Raw genomic sequence first — 17,675 nt, 5'->3', positions numbered from 1 at the left:
GCAATAATTTAGGAGTTGCAAAGGGGTCCTGAAACCAACAAAAATTGAGAACTGCTAATTTAGAGATATGAGAGTGGGATCCAATAGGCTAGTATCTACTTCTCAGAGTCTAAGGTCCATCGAAGACCTTAATAAATTGGGTTTCCTTTCTGGCAGCTGACAAGTAGCTGATTAAGAAACCCGGTAGAGGTGAACTTCTGGGAGGGAGTGATAAGGGGAATCATAACTGGGGACTTTCAGGGAAATGATAGGCCTGGAAAGGGTGGTTTTAGATAGCTCTAAGCCTCTCCATTCAGTTTTTTCTGTTATACCATACTGCTTCCTAAGAGTGCTATAGGATGAAAGGTTATGATAGTATATTCTAAGAACTATTTCTTTTATAGACTTTTTATCATGCTTTTGGCATGTAAAGTGTCCACTGTGGACTATTCCTGGAAAGAGTCTAATTGTAACTAGAGAAAGTTATGTCACCACTTCACACTTTATATGGAAGGACTGAAGATCAACTGACTTAGTTTAAGTTCATTCACGTTCCAAGCCTCTTTAGGAACAGAAAACCAGAGCTGCATATTCTTTATTTAAAGCTTCTCCCTAACATCCTGTAGAGGGGGCTTTTGTTACTTGTGACAAGTTCCTAAAGAGAAAAAGATTAAAGTGATGGTGTTCCTTCCCTACTTTTCTCCCCTTTTGAAATGGTTTTAGAGAATTTACTAGTGTGATTGCCAACCAATGATCACAGGTCAAGGCGTGTATGACAAAGTCTATTTTCCAGTCTGCACATGTTAGTCATGGTCTGAAGTGTTTAATATTTTCAGAACATTTTTTCCTAGGCCTGATTTTTTTTTTTTTACAAAATAATCTTGAAAAAACAAAGATTAAATTCTTAAAAAGAAATAAAAACAAACAAAACTTCTAAATTCCCAGGTAAATTTGCATAATAAAAGAATTCTTTTGGGTTATGTCATTTACACTTCCAAAGGTTTCATTTCTATGCAGTCTGATCCTATTATACCTTTTATAGTTAATTGGAATAGTTTGCTAATTACTGCTATTTTCTAGATAGAGTTACCAGATAAAATAGAAAGTAAATTTGAATTTCAGGAAAACAATGAATCATTTTTTAATATAAGTATGTCCCCAGTATTGCACAGGACAATACTTATATTAACAAATGATTGGTTGTTTATCTGAAATCTTAATTTAACATCCTATACTTTAATATGCTAAATTTGGCAACCCTTACCTAAGCACAAACAGGTTCTTTTGTCTCAGCATTGTATAGAACAGGCTGTATTTTCAAATGGTTCTATAGTTAAAGACTTAATTTTCTCAGTGAAACAGTTATTAGTTGGTAAAAAATGTTCCTTTGTGTAAAACAGAACGGTTAATTCTCAGAAACTGAGGCTTAAGACTAGCACTGATCTTGCAAATCCAGTTTTGCAGCTTAGTTTCTGAAACTTTCTCTTCTCCTTATGGGTAAACTGGCTCCACCCACTGAAATAAGATACAAGCCGTAACAAAACCGGAAGTTGGATAGGCTGCCTTTGCCTTTTCAAGGTAAGTGTCTCTTGTTTTCTTGATGTCCGAGCTCTTTGCAAAGCGCTTAAAAATTGAATCCAGCTGGGTGACAGTACTGAGCGAGCAGGCGCCTGTGCTGACCCGGGCATCGGCGATGCAGGATGGATGCTTTATTAACAAACTGTGTTCTGGAGCTGGTGAGCTTGTGTTGAGCTAATGAGTGTTCACTAACGAGTTGGATTAACAATAAGTCCTGTGACTTTGACTACGGAGCTTTAATCCCATGAAAAGGACGATCGTAAATAGCGACGTGTTTGGGATCATGAAAAGCGTTGATTTAATTCATGCATCAGTGTTTTTGTTTATCGTTTTTTGTTTTTAATTTTAAGCAATGGAAACTCCCTTTTTATTTAAACCCAATGGTGTAATTACCTATATGGAGGTTATTTATAACCTTATTTGATTTTTCAAGTGTTTTTTAATTTAGGAATCTTAGCTCCCCCCACCCTCATCTCTGGTGTGCCTTTAGAATTTCAGAGAGGCTCTGGGGTGACTAAGTGTGACCTCTGCCCGTAATTTTTTTACATCTTGTGCTGCCCTAAGGGCAAAGGGGAGTTTTCAGTTTGTAAATGTATTATTAGAAGTATTTCTCTATAAAGCTAAACTTTTTATTCAGATATTTTCTTTTTTCTCTGAATTAAAGAAAAAGTGGAAAGATTTGAATGTTTACTTGGCTAATGGAGAGGTGGGAGGCTAAAATTTGGTCTATTGATTTACTGAAAACAATGAACTAGACTTTTTGAAGGATGGCTTTGTTTAAAGGGATGAGTTCTACTAAGTCTTTTAATAAGCCAATATGTTGATTCTTTTTGCTAGCTGTACCTTCCTTTTCACATCTGTCCACCTAGGTAATGTCAGATTCTCTGGAAATCACATTGTATTGCATTGTCTTGAGTGCTGTTTTCAAGGTTGTTTGCTAGTCATTGTGAAAGAAAATCAAGTGGTAGGATGCCTTTACTGTCTTCAGAAATTTGCCTTAAGGCAAGTCAACCAGTTGTGGCAGAAAAATGTGATAATATTTTTTATTAGCAAAAAACCAAAGCTTATGGAGCTTCGCAGAAGAGACCAATTCCAAGGACGAAAGGATTTTAATGGAAGACCTGGTTTATGGTGGGCACTGTGAATGTTTCGTAGATGTTATTTTATTTAGTCTTCACAAAGGCCCTTGATATTGGTAGCATTGTCTCTAACAAAATGAGGAATTTTAGGCCCAGTGATGTTAAATAATTTGCCTAAGGTCAGTCACTAAGGTGGTACTTGCTGAATCCGAACCTAGGTCCATGTGATTTCAAAGTCCTTTATTACTACACACTGTCTCACAGGACAGAGTAGTTGATAGCATTTTAAATGGACCTTGAATGAGGGGTAGAGGTTTTATTTATTAAAAAAACAAACAAAAACAGTAAAAGTAACATAGGATGTTTGAAAATAGAAAAAAGAAAAAAAAATCTGAACACCTTACAATTAATTTAATGTGTTTATTTACAGTCTTCACATATGCATGTTTTGCAGTTTTTTTTAAAATTATGAAGCACTACCTGCTTTAAAAAAATATGCAAAATTCAAAGAGGATTGAAAAGAAGTCCACTCTTCTACCCATATTGAAAACACTTTCCTAGGGTGTAACCACTATTGAGAATGGTCAAAGCATGGTGTTTTTTCTTTTCCCTTTTCTTTTATATGTATTTGGTACATTACGTATCATTTCGTAGTTTGCTTGTTTTCATTCCTCATTGCGACCTGAGCGACGTGAGCATGTTTCCACCTAAGTACATGCAGATTCATGTCTTAGGATTCTGTGGAAAGAGTTTACTTGTAAAGCACTTGAAAGAATGCCTAGCTCCTAGAAAGCAGTCAGTAATTATTAGCTGTTATTTCTGGCATTGTCTACTCTCTTTCGTTCTTTTAAGTGGGTACACAGTATTTAATTTTTTAATTTTTTTCATTAAAGTATAGTTGATTTACAATGATGTGTTAGTTTCACATGTGCAGCCAAGTGATTCAAATACACACACACGCACACACACATCTATTCTTTTTCAGATTCTTCTCCCTTATGTGTTATTACAAAATATTGAGTATAGTTCTCTGTGCTATAGATCCTTGTTGGTTATCTATTTTATATATAGTAGTGGATACACAGTATTTTAGAGTTTGGGTATAGCATAGTATATTTTTGTAACCACCTAAATTGTCTTAAATTTTTGCTATTACAAATAATCCTTGCATAATTGTGTGGGGTTTTCTCTTTCTTTCTTTCTTTAAATTGAAGTATAGTTGACTTACAATATTATATTAGTTTCAGGTGTACAACAGAGTAATTCAAATTTTTATAGAATATACTTCATACAAAGTTATTAGAAAATATTGACTGTATTCCCTGTGCTGTTTGTTATATGGGTTTTTTTTATAGGATAAATTCCTAGAAGTGAAATTCCTCAGTCAAACGTAAAACATATTTTAGTTTAGTAGGAAATTGTCAAATTTCCTCCAAAAATATTGTGACAGTTTACACTCTTCAGTGTAAGAGCATGCTTATTTCTCTACATGCTTGCTTCTATTGGATATGATCAGTCTTTTGCATTTTACATGAAATGGTAGGCAATGTACCTTTTTTTTTCTTACATAGTTCAAGCACAGTGTTCAGATATTTTTATATCTTTTTTTTTCCCATTTAACATATATTTATTTTTACATGAGTAGGAATTCAATGGATGGCATAATGGAGGTCCCAGTTAGAAGACAGAACTGTGGGTAGAAAAAAAAGTGAGGTATTTGTTCCAGGATTAAGCACAAATGGTACATTGTTGCTAGAACATGGATTGGGCTGAATACACATTAAATGGCTAATGCTTTGGTACTTAATTGAATAATTCCTGGAAAGCTGTGGAAGGTTTTGGGGGAGAGGAATGATATGATGAGAATTGTGCCTTAGGAAAATGATCTTGTGGTGTTGTGTAGGACAGATTAAAATGGAGACAGGGAAACAGGGAGGCCAATTGAGAGTATTTCATTAATCTGGGTGACAGGTAATGATGAAGGCTTTGTGCTTGAAGGTAGTGTCCAAATGGAAAACAGCAGACAGATGTAATAGAGGAAATGGGAAGTAGAAGAGAGAAGCAGAAGAGATAGGTAGGCTTACAGAAGGGTGGAGACCATTCCACTTAGCACATAATATTACTTTTAGGACAGGACTATTGTGAAAGTCATGTGGAATGATCCAGATGAAAGCTCTCTGTGTAATAAGATATTTGCTTCAAATCATTTTTCCCGAGAATGAATAAAGAAAATGGAAAAGTTGCTTTCTGATGATGCTATGATTAGAGGAATCGGAATTAGATTGGAAAGCTCCCAGTTCCTTTTACTTCAGTGGTTTTCCTGTACCTTTCCTTTTACTTAAACTCTAAATTCTTTTCAGAATTCTTTTCAACCATTTTAGGTTGTCAGACCTGAAAGATCTCAAAGTGGTATTCAATGTGCAATTTTTTATGCTCTTTGTTTTTTAGAACCTTCACTGAAAATGTCATAACTCCAGTTGTTAATTTAAAAAAAATCATTTTTCTCTGTACTTCCTGCAGAATGGAGTCTGAAACATTTTTATTTGGGGAAGTGAAAATATTTGACCTGTTTCACAGTGTCCCTATAGTTTGAGATTCAGCTATCAAAGTCAATTTAACTCTTGATGTGAAAATTCTCTATGAAGGTAAAGTTAAATTACTGGAAGGAAGGGGAGCAAATTTTCTGAAATACTTCAGAAGGCTTGAACAAATTAAATGCAGGTGAAAGAAATATGTGGCAATCTCAGTTGTTTAATCTCAGGTGTTCAGAAGAAATTAGTACATACTGGTGATATGGAAAGTTAATAGTGATAATAAATGATGGCAATTACCATCTATTGAGAACTTAGTGTTTGCAGGCATTGTACTAGTTGTTTTTATATCTGTTCTTTCAGGAGCTTTACTTCAATGAAAGACATCTCTACGTTGCTTCTCACACTCATAGAGTGGACCCAACATTCTGAATTAAGTAGACTAATTTAGATTTCACATTTGTCACAGTATGCCTCCACTCACACTGTTTGTTGTGAAATTTGGATCCTTGCTCCCTCCCTTGGATCCTTCTCTCTCCAGGGAGGGAGCAATGATGTGGAGTGAAGAGAATGCAAATGTTGGAGTTAGATTTAGGTTCTCAGCCTAGAAGTGTATGTGATTTTGGGTACATTCCTTGGTCTCAGTTTCTTTATCTCTCAAATGATAATAATATCTGCTTGTTGTATGGATTACATCAGATGTACGAAATTCTACAGCCAGAGTGTGGATAATTTTTGGCTCGTTCTCATAGTATCTACCAGTTTCTCACCAAATGTGTGGTTCTTTTTCTTTTCCTTCTTCCTCACACTATGTCCTGTTTCTTCTTCCCTTCTATAATAAAACTGTAATCCTTTCCTTATTGTCATAGAAATTTCATTGCTTTCTGTGTATCTCTTGTGCTTAGTGTTAACTTTTCTGATTTTATCAATGTCCTTATCCTTCTCTGGTCCTATCTATTTTTCTAAAATTCTTTCTGCCTAATTCTGCCACTGTACAAGTGAACATCTATTTGTACCTCTAGCCCCAGTCCTTCTAGGTTTTGGTCACAGGCCTACCAGGTTTCTGCCAGATCCCAGATGAAATGCTGAAATTACATGTGCGCTATGTCTCAAAGTTAATTTTTAATTAATTTTGGAGTTTCAATTCCATTTTTTAATGGCAGCAATATTATAAATGGTGGTTCTGTTTCTAGGCCAAAAGCCCAGAAACAAAAGCATGTTTAACTCGTATTAATTGAAAAATTTTATACTTTTAACAAAGTAAAAGAATATAATGCCATTGTAATTTTAGTAATAAAATAAAACAGTATTGAATAAGAAGTAGTTATTTACTTTAAACATTGTAGAATGTACTTGATGAAAATTCTGAATGGAGCATTTAAGTGCTCTAGGGATTGCAGTGTATTTATATTATGATTATGATGAAATAAATATTCACATTTTCAGGCTAGACAAGAAAAATTTAAACATAAAATTTTTTCTCTGCCCCTTTGGCCACCTCCCTCCCCTCTAGTGTGCACTATGCATCTGTATTATGGGTTAACCATAAGGCAGATATACCTGCTTAACCATTAAGGTCAGTTTTTCTTCTGGCAGATATACCTGCTCAATCATTAAGGTCGATTTTTCTTCTGGCACCAGGCATGTAACTCCTTGAAAGATAGCATTCCTTTTTCAGTTCAGTAAGGGGTTGATTACCCATCACTCACCTTGTACATGCAGACATCTTTGGTAAATTTTATGTGCGATGCCAATATATTATTTCCCTTAGAGATAGTGACTGGTGTAAAACAAACTGGTCAGATGAGCTGGGGAGATACTGGGCTGCACCTAATGGAAGTTCTTAGCTTAAATACTTACTTATAACCTTATTAATGTTACTAGCTGTATTATTTGTATTCTGCCTATTTTACATGATTATTGTTTCTTGCATTACCAAATGTGTGATTGAACTTCAGATAAATTTGGTGAAGATTAGGAAACCTGAAATGATTGACCAAATATATAGTACTATAAGATCAATGATTGTAATGGTATAACTCTAGTTGTGGGAAGAAGCAACAAGAGGGAACCATTTCCTGGACCATAACAGACTAGTAAGACAGGTGGTCTGGAGGCTCTTGGCTACTGTTAACTAGGTCTAGTTCGGTAATAGCATATTGAGTGGCCTGTCAATGAAATCCTTGCTATCAATGAGCATTCTTACTGCCATGGGACAAATTGGTCACAAAATGCTTATCAGGCCTTGGTGAAAATTAAGACTAAAAGGGAAGGGATTGTAAAGAATGCTGCCCAACATCCACTTTTACAAGAATCAAGTCGTCGGCCACTGCAGTCACTGACCTACGGTACACCTGCCCTCTGAAAGGAGTTCACAGAGAAGATCAGGATGAGGCACTCTGTGCTCTGGGAAAACTGGCAGAACAGGGCTTCACATGGTTAGATATGTTCAGGAGAAAATTTTATGAACCCAGTTTCTTGCATCTTCCTGTACTTAGAAGAGCACTAAAACCGTTCACTAAGATATCTCCTCCTTGTGAAAAATAGTAACTTTCTACCAAGATGTGTACTTTATTGCATGTAAGTCCCTCTATAAAGTCACGTAATACTTACTGGCCTCCCACTTTACCTCTTTGGAACTGTTCTTAGAGCTTTCTGAGAGACTGTCTCCTGGGTTATAATCCTCAGTTTGGCTCAAAAGGTTTTTCCATTTCTTTCTCGGATTGACTCTTGGTTAATTTTTTCCTGGTATAGGAGGTCACTGTGAGAAGGCAAATTTATTAGCCGTATTTATAGTTTCTGTTCAGGTTCACAAATGAAATAATACAGAAGAAGACATTTTCCATTGGATAAGTCCATCTCTGTCTCCAAAATCCTCCTTGTGGCTTGGCTTTTTTGTTTCTTCTATAGTTCTCAGAACTCTCTTTTTTTTTTTTTACTGAAATCCCTGATACTCCTAAATTAGAACTTGATTCAAGACTGAACTTTAATGGTCTGTATGTGCCATAAAGTAAAGTTTTCAAACTTCAAGGTTAAGATTCATTGGTAGGTTATGAAATAACAATTCAGTAGGATGTAACCAGCATAAAAAAAAGGAAGGAATAGAAAATATATGAGTTTATCATGTGTGGTAAAGGTAAATAGTCTCTTGAAATGTTTGTAGGATCATAATGTAAAAATATTTCTTACTTTGGGTGTGGTAAAAAAAGTTAAAAAACCCCATATCATACAACAAAAAATATCCTTATCCAAATTACTTAGATATTTTACAGTAAACTCTTTTGGTTAAGTTTTTGCTTTTTTGTGGCTTTTCATAATTGAGAAAACCTTGTTACCTCGTACCTATGCATTAATTAAGACTCTCAGTGCTTACACTCACTTCTTGGATAATGTAGAGTGGGTGTTACTCGCGAGTTCCCACAATTTTTTGTGTGTATGTTAACTTTTGAACTCCTTTGATGCCTTCATTTAAAACAAATGACTGGTAATAAAAGCTAGAGCTTGAATGCACTATAATTAGACTAGATTAGTTGTTTGCTAGCTTAATCATCTGACATGGTTTTAAAAGATGTGCTTTCCTCCATATTTCCTTTTTCTCACATGTCCTTGGAGTCACACAATAAAAAGACATTTAATGACCAATTTATTTAAAAAATCCTAATTAACACATAATCCTTTTTCTTACATCTAAAAATTTTTCAGCTGGATTCTTCTCTTTTTATCTGAATTTAACTTTGTTGTAATAAATAAGTTGTCCTGACTAATGTCTGTGGTTCACAATCACAATAATAATTACACATTTGTCCGAGTATAAGAATTTGGTATTTAAATAATAAAGAATACACTTGTTTTGAAGTTTTATTTTTGTATGAGACGTATGTAGAGCATGGTAAAGGCAGTTGTTATACCTTTTTACTAAGTGCCTGTCTTTTAAGCAAGAAAAAAAACTGTAAATCTCATCAGGTTTGGTAATACTTTGGTTAGAAAATCAGGATAACTTCTCTTTTAACCTTTTAAACTAATAGATCTGTCATTGTCCTGGGATGACAAAATGCAAGTTATGATTTCTTTCTTTTTATTCTCTGTATCATACTCATGGTAGAATGTGAATATTAAAAACCTGTAAAGATCATACAGAATTGGTGGTAGTTTTTCCAGTGCTTTAAGGATGATCTTGTAATATGTTAGCTTATTATCCACATTCCATAATTTTAGCTTAAATATTTCCACACATATAACTCTATTCCTTTTCATGACTATGCAGTCTGTTGGCATAGATTGGCTAATGAATTAATGTATTCATTTGAAAAAGGTTGTTCCTTAAATCGTTAACTGGGAAACCATCATTGGCCATTGTTATAAAAATAGAACTTTACCTTGAGTGGTCAGTATCTGACTAAGGACAAAAATTTTTGTTGTCTACTTCTCTCTGACCTTGTTTGTTGTATTTTCCTAAGGAATGACAGATAGTGGTGTCTTAGTCACTTCCCTTTCCCATCTTATACTTCATGCTCTGATAATTCCCAGTATGCTTTTCCACTTTGCTTTCCTAAAATCATAATGTTAGGACTGGCCCTGAATTTACTCTAGTTCACCTGTTATATTTTGCAAATGAAGAAACTGAGACAGAGATTAAGTGGCCTGATTGATGTTATTTAGCTACTTAATGCATAGCAGAGACTAGAAATAAAGTCTTGTTTCCACTTTCACCTGATAGGAAGTCAGTGCCACATAAATATTTGCCAAACCAAACTAACTCTTCCCATTGTACCATTCTTTAGGTGAGGCACATTTCTGCATTTAATTTTTGTAACTTGGCCAAGATCACATGGTTAAAATAATGACATTGATCCTCTCCAGTAAACCTTGTGTGGTCCTGAAAGCAAATCTGCCCCTAACAAGAGGACCTGGAAGCCATGTTTGAACAGAAAATTTTCCATTGCTCCATTCTTTAGCAGTTATTTTCTTAAAATATTGTTTTCTATAGTAATTAACTGTTTTCAGAGTTATGCTTTAACTCTGAGTCTGCAGAGAAATCTTGTGCTTCTCTTATGATATAGAATTTTTCAGAAGCTCTTGATTGGTTCATTTGTTCCTTTTGCTCATCTTTAAATGAGAAGAATTCTATCTAGCATCAATGTTTGATAAAAGATGGGGATATAGAGCTGGACCCAAAGCTGTCTACTTGGTAGCTACTGGTATAATATGCAGGGCTGGTTAAAGAGTGTAGCCCCAGCACAATTTCTGGTGTCTACCAGGAATTTCTGTAGTTTAGCTCTGGCCCAATGTGGGGTTTATAATTTACATGACTATAAAAGGATAATTTGTTCTAGTGATTTTAAGGGTGCTTTATTTTGCCTATGACCAGAGTTATGGTATAGAAAACTCGCATTTCTATGGAGAATGAACTGTCTCTTGAGCTCTTCTCATCTGCAGCCTGTCCACCGTGTGGACTTTACTGCCATATAACATGTCCCTGCCCATCTGCCTCTAGCCTTGTTAAATACTATGATTTGCAGGTTCTGAATATATGCACAAAGCGAGGTGGCTGATGTGGGCTAGACGAGGGTGGGACTGGTTTTCTATTAGGCAGATGGTAAGAGGCAGATAAATTGGATGAGAGAAGAAAGTTACCTGGGCTAACAATCAAGTTTCTTAATTCAGAAGTGTTTGGGCTATAGGTAATAGAAATATTACCTCTTGCAATTGGTTGTTATCCTCAATTTTCAGTGTTGCAAATTAAATTGTCACCATGACTAGTTTAAAGGGAAGTTGGGAGAAATCTTTTCAGAGATTTATTCAGGTGATGATAGTTAAATCCAGAAGAACCATTGCTTATTTGTTCTTCAAGTTTTCTAGGATGAAGTAGAACAAAACCTTTTGCTTTTATTGGATTATTTTATTATTTCCCAATCATGCTAATGAAAGCTAACATTCATTATCTTCCTTGTCAGACGCTTGGCTGTATCTAAATTTTATTAAAACGGTTTTGAAAAAAGCATTTTCGTTTCCCTATTTTTCAGGTAAGGATGGAGCTTTAAGGGACTTGCTTAAAGTTTCACAGTTGGTAATTGGTAGAGCTGAGATTCAAATCCAGGGCAAACTTCACATATCACATTCTTTATGTTATATATTTTTGAGAATATGGCTGATTATTGAAAACAAATATTTGTCTAGAACTTACTATCCTGTGATATGAAAGCTTTTATATTTTAATTACCTTTGAAAATAATGTGCTTTTAATCTTTTAGAGATGGCAGTTCCTGGATTTACCCTTGGTGCCTTCACACTTCTGTTGCACATTAGTTCTGTGGCTAATTTTCCCAACGGAAAGGTAGCGAAGTCATGCCTTGGAATGATTCCTAAACATGGCCATACTCCACAGTCTGATCCTGTTCACCACATTTCCGTGAGTCAGATGACATTCAGGCCAGGAGATCAGATCAAAGGTACTGTGCTCATATTAACTATTTACATTTTGAATTTTATTTCTTTACTCTGCATTGAATCTTTATTACTATTGGATTTATATAGTTTCATTTAATCTGTTCATCTGCTTTTATAAGATACCATGATCTTATACTTCTCATTTTTGTGTTTGACTACTACAGATGATTGTATTACTTAAGTAGTATATTTACTACCCATTCAGAATAGGTTTTTTTTTTTTTTTTTTTTGGCCACACCACACGTCTTGTGGGGTCTTAGTTCCCCGGACCAGGGACTGAACCCGGCCCTGGCAGTGAAAGTGTCAAGTCTAACCACTGGACTGCCAGGGAATTCCCCAGAAGAGGTTTTAAAATATGTTTTTGTCATTAGTTAATTTCATTAAAAGTACTATTTACTCAATAGAAGAGGAAAATAAAGCTTATTTTATCTGGCTTAAGATGTTAAACCCCTATCCTTCTTGACATAATATAATCTCTTGTGTTTCCCTAATTCTTCTGGCAAAAGGTAGGCTGAAACTTCGTAGTCTGTTAAGGATGTCTCTATAACAGCATTTTACAAACTCTATTTTCTGCAACTTTAGAAATGCAAAATATTAATAGATACGCTCTAACAGAAAGGGTGTGTGGAAAAATAAATTTGGAAAACTCTGTGTGTTATGTACATTATATTTCTTAGAGTTTCATACTGCATAGTAGAATGTTAAAGGCCCTGAGGGGTTTGGAGTAAAGACACAAGTATTTGCTTTCAACCAGCATTTTTCAAACTACTTTGGAGCCATGGCCCACACTCTGACCATAACCTACCTTTTTTTCCCTGTAGAATGGCTATTACATCTCATGGAATAATGTCCTATGAAACATGGTTTAGAATTTCTTTGACTGTAGGATGATGTCTACTGTTTTCTCTCCTGGAGTAGCTTTCTATATGCACACCTGATTTGGCGTTGTGCCTCCTTTAAACAGTTTTTTTTTGGGGATGTTGCTAAACTCGTAACTTATCTTTTTGTTTGTTCCTCAGTTACTTTGTCAGGGCCATCATTTAAAGGCTTTCTCTTAGAAGCACGTGATGCTGAGAATTTGAGTGGCCCTCCTGTTGGCTCCTTCACATTGATTGACAGTCAACTGTCACAGCTTCTGACCTGTGAAGATATACAGGTTTGTGTTTAGTTTGAAACTGATTTCTGTCAGTTTCCATAGGTCTTTTCACTACAAGGTGGTCTTTGCAAGATAAACAATGATATTACCCATGCATTGCAGGCATCTGAATAGATTCACGATGATCAGACTTTCCCCCTAGTTTTTCTACTGGCAATATATTTTTATACAACATCCTAGAAAAGGTAGGGTCGTAGCTTGAAAAGTTTATGGCTTTTGATATTTTGTATAATATCTGTTCTCACTATATTGAATTTTGAAGGCTGTTAGTATTGAAGGTAGAGTTCTAGAGTGGAACAGAGGTCTAATTTTTGTAATTAATTAATTAATTAATTAATGTAACGAACATTTTTATACCAGGAACTTTCCTGCATGGGATATGGTGATGAACAGGACTTGTTCTTTGAAGAGCTCATAGCCTTATACATAAGTAAAGTATATGGGCATATGCTATATGGCACATAAGCAGAACTTATGGCTATAGGACAGACACATAAGTGGAGCAGTGTGATGACTTAGATTAGAATCTTATGCAAAGTGTGTGAGAAGCATAGCAGAGGAGCCACACACAGGCAGGAGGGAATTGAGAGAGAGCTTTTTGGAGGATATGATCTCAGCTAGACCTCAAAGAATGAGTAGGAATTTGCCAGGTGAATGAATGTGGGAAACAAGTTTGTTCAAGAGAAAGGAATTACTAAAATATGATATTACATATTTAGAGGGAGGAATTTTTTCTTTTGCTGAATCTTCTGCATTCTATTTTTATCTATTAATAAAAAATTAAACTTACAGTATAAATGAAATAATGACTGAGTAATGTTCCATTGTACTTATGTGCCACATCTTCTTTAGCCATTCATCTGTGGATGGACATTTATTGCTTCCATGGCCTGGCTATTGTAAATAGTGCTGCAGTGAACATTGTGGTACATGTATCTTTTTGAATTATGGTTTTCTCCAGGTACATGCCCAGTAGTGGGATTGCTGGGTCATATAGTAGTTCTATTTTTATTTTTTTAAGGAACCTCCATGCTGTTCTCCATAGTGGCTGTATCAATTTACGTTCCCACCAACAGTGCAGGAGGGTTCCCTTTTCTCCACACCCGCAGGGTAGGAATAGAGATGCAGACATAGAGAACGGACTTGAGGACACCGTGGGGAAGGGAAGCTGGGATGTAGTGAGAGAGTAGCATTGACATATACACACTACCAAATGTAAAATAAATGGCTAATGGGAAGCTACTACAGAGCACAGGGAGACCAGCTTGATGATTTGTGAAGACTTAAAGGGGTGGGATAGCGGGGTTGGGAGGGAGGCTCAAGAGAGAGGGGGAATGGGGATATATGTATACATGTGCCTCTTTCACTTTGTTGTACAGCAGAAACTGACACAATAGTGTAAAGCAATTATACTCCAATAAAGACTAAAAAAAAAATAAATGAAATAATAAGCAGGCTCTATATAGCATCAACACACCCAGTATTCATAACTCTCTTCAGTTCTTAAATTTCTGCTGACTCTAGTTTATTCACACTGCTAATTTGGTGTCAACCAATCCATGTATTTATTGAGCACCTGAGTCCCTATTCTAAATAAAATAGTCTTCACAAGAATGCCAGGGTTATGCAATGATAAATTACTTTGCAAAATGGTTGTAGTTCCAGCTGTGTTGAACTATTGAGTGACTGAATGGTAGTTCTTTTCCATTTTATTTCAGGGATCAGCTGTGAGTCACACAAATCCATCCAAAAAAACAGAAATTAAAGTCTATTGGAATGCTCCAAGCAGTGCCCCAAATCATGTAAAGTTTCTGTGAGTAGAAGAGTTTACAGCTCTGTAACGAGTATAATTGAAATAATGGTAGTCTCTATCTTTTTTTATACCTATTGGACATTCACCTGTGTGGCAGAGGTTTGGTGTAGTAATGACACCACCTTACTGATATAAGTGGTTGTTTTGCTTTTTTGTTTATTTTTTTCAGCAGTATATGCCGAGAACTTAGTGCAGGACCAGGGACCTAATAGACACTTAATAGACATTTCTTGAGTGAATGAAGTGTTGTAGTGCCTTCATACTAATAAAAGCCATCAATTAATACTTGAGTCTATATAGTGTACAGACCAATACTTTTTTTTTAGATTTGTTCCTGTATTAGTATGAGAATATGAAAAGAAACAGTCCTGAAATTTGGATGGCTTTTTTTTTTTTTTTTGCTGTGTTACAACTTGCAGGTTAGATTGTCAGAAAAGAAAGATCCTGTGTGCTCCTCAGAATTATGAAATTCAGTAGAATTAGAATAGTACTTCTCTCTTAATCTTACATGCAAGGGGGAAATGGAATGTCAAAGTCATACAGTGATTCCTGAGTGGTGTTATAGACGTGTATTTTAAGGGGAGAATTGCTTTCCTGGCTTGTCTCTATTTTCTGCTTCACTTTGTGCACAGGTCACCAACACACAGTAACACAGCTTTGTACCTGTGTGTTGAGTAGAATGTGGAAAAGGGGATGTGACCCCAGTAAGGGCAGATGGTTACTTATGCAGCTTCTATATAGCTTCTTGCTATAGCTGCCTGTTACACATGCCTTTGGAATAATTTGAGTGACCACTATGAAAAGTGTAGTAGAAGTATGTTTTTTGTATGTCAGGAATAGAAATCTGTGCACTTTAGTCCCTGGGTCTGTCATTCATGGCTGCTGTGAATATGCCCAAAGAGCAGACAAGTAAGAGAAGAGAGAGAGAAGAGGGAGTTGGCGGGGTGGAGAGAGAGAGAGAGAAATTAAAGTTCATTTAGTGATGGGGTAGAAGAGAGTCATTAGAGATTTGCCTCATACAAAATTCTGTCAGGTACTACAGGTACTGTAGGTGTCCTTGTTTTATTGTGCTTTGCTTTATTTGGCTTCACAGATCTGTGGTTTTTTTACGAATTAATTTGTGGCAATCCTGCATTGAGTGGGTCTGTGGGCACCATTTTTCCAACAGCGTTTGCTCCCTTTGTGTCTCTGCCACATTTTGTTAACTGTCATGATTTTTCAAACTTTTTCATCATTATTTTATTTGTTATGGTAATCTGTGATCAGTGATCTTTGATGTTATTACTATAATTTGCTGAAGGTTCAGATGATGGATACTATTTTTTAGCAATAAGTTATTTTAAAATTAAGGTATATACATTATTTTTTAAGATATAGTGCTTATCGCACACTTAATAGACTATAGTATAGTGTAAACATAACTTTTATATGCAATGGAAAACCCCCAGATTCTGTGACTCACTTTATTGTGATATTTGCTTTTTTGTGGTGGTCTGGAATTAAACCTGCAGTGTCTCCACGGTATACCTGTATTAAGTTGTTACTAGTTTGCTACTTTTTTTTTTTTATTTGATTATGGTGGGCTGCAATCATGGTTCTGTCTGATCTCACTGGTACTGCATTTCAGAGCCACAGTCGTTGAGAAGTACAAAATCTACTGGGTGAAGATTCCTGGTCCTATAATTTCACAACCAAACGTACTTCCTTTAACAACACCTGAAGCTACAATAGCACCTCTGCCAACATTATCTCCAGTCTCCCATTTAACCAAATCAGTAAGTAACATTTTTGTGGTTTCACTAAATGCAGTCTAAAGGAATAGCTTCCTTGGAAATCGTGGTTCTATGCTTGGGAATGTGTATAGAGAATAAGCTTTCCTGGGTTGCAGCAAGTTTTTGAATTCCCTTCAGGAAATCAGGAGGAAGTCTTAATTGCAACATTATGACTTATTGGTTAGAATAAGGGGAGTGTAAGACCCTGAATGTTCGAGGTGTGGTTATGACATTCACATGTGGTCTGTACTAGCAGTGGTTATGTTTTCATTTGAAAATAAATCTGAAGCAGCAGCTTTCTTCCATTTTTTTCTTTTTTCTTTTTTAAAACACAGCCAACTAGCAAACATGGAGAGGGGGCCTAAAGCTTAAGCTAAATTTAGAGAGGAGTTGTAGGAGAATCTTGAAATGGTGATAAAACTCTTCGATCTTATTTCATTAAGGCCCATGAGTACTGGGGAATTCTATGTGTTGAACCACAGAAACTGTTTTGCAAGCTCATCAGCTAAAATTCCATTTAGGTCCTCTGATTCAAAAGAATTACAGTTAAAAAAACATCTTAGGAAGGGTGTGCATATTAGAAACATTAGAAAGGTTTTACTGAAAGCAATTCTGATAAATTAGACTTAACAATTCAGAAGTGAATATAATGAAAAATGTCTTAAGGAAGGTTATTACATTTGGAAGAACAAATTTGTGCCTGAATCCTGATTTGTCTAATTTCTGTTTGACTTTGGACAGATTACTTAATTCTTAAAGTCTCAGTTTATTCACCTATAAAATGAGAAATAATAATATCTAGCTCTTACTGAATATTACTATGAGAACTAAACAATAGAATGAATATGTTTTCTAATTGCTTTGCACTTAATAGATAATTAAGTAGATATTAGTTCATTTTTTTCTCTTCTTCCCTTTCTTGTCTTTTTATAACTTTGTTCTTAAAAGGAAGACTAAATAAAGCTCTTGTACTCCTGTATAGAGTCTCATGTTGTTTTGCCTCTTTTCTACATTAGGAATATGTGATGAGCCATTTGATTACATTATTATGAAATTTTGTTTGACCAAATAATTCGATCTGTTATTTGCACTAATTCTCAGTGTATTTAGTCTTAACGATTATTTATTTAAAAGCTGCTGTATGGGAGTTCACAGTCAGTTTGGACCTGAGCTTCCCAGTAGGAATCTATTGACAGGATTGTTATCTTTCCATATATTCGTATAAAAGGCATTAGCTCTTGTTGGAGCTTTTTATTGTACCTCTGTGCCAAGTTTATAATCTCTAATTATAGAGAGCTTCGTTCAGAGTCACAGGATGA

General features: G+C 35.4%; 1 protein-coding gene across 4 annotated transcripts in view; it reads left to right on the top strand.

Annotated features, from left to right (window-relative positions):
• Positions 1-1,510: 1,510 nt before the first annotated feature.
• Positions 1,511-17,675, top strand: part of FRRS1 (ferric chelate reductase 1) — a 46,719-nt gene continuing 30,554 nt past the window's right edge. For 3 of the 4 annotated variants that reach the window (XM_057698782.1, XM_057747150.1, XM_057731740.1), the window contains exons 1-5: positions 1,511-1,557; positions 11,419-11,616; positions 12,635-12,771; positions 14,490-14,584; positions 16,212-16,359. In XM_057698782.1, the coding sequence (XP_057554765.1) occupies positions 11,421-11,616; positions 12,635-12,771; positions 14,490-14,584; positions 16,212-16,359 (576 nt within the window). In that variant the 5' untranslated portion in view covers positions 1,511-1,557; positions 11,419-11,420. Of the gene's footprint in view, positions 1,558-1,695; positions 1,716-11,418; positions 11,617-12,634; positions 12,772-14,489; positions 14,585-16,211; positions 16,360-17,675 lie in introns of those variants that run through there. The other variant, XM_057739282.1, reaches the window with a different exon arrangement.

This window comes from Hippopotamus amphibius, chromosome 1 (assembly GCF_030028045.1).
Source record: "Hippopotamus amphibius kiboko isolate mHipAmp2 chromosome 1, mHipAmp2.hap2, whole genome shotgun sequence".
NCBI lineage: Eukaryota > Metazoa > Chordata > Mammalia > Artiodactyla > Hippopotamidae > Hippopotamus > Hippopotamus amphibius.
The sequence above is the reverse complement of the archived record's forward strand: the minus strand, read 5'-3'. Positions and strand labels throughout refer to the sequence as shown.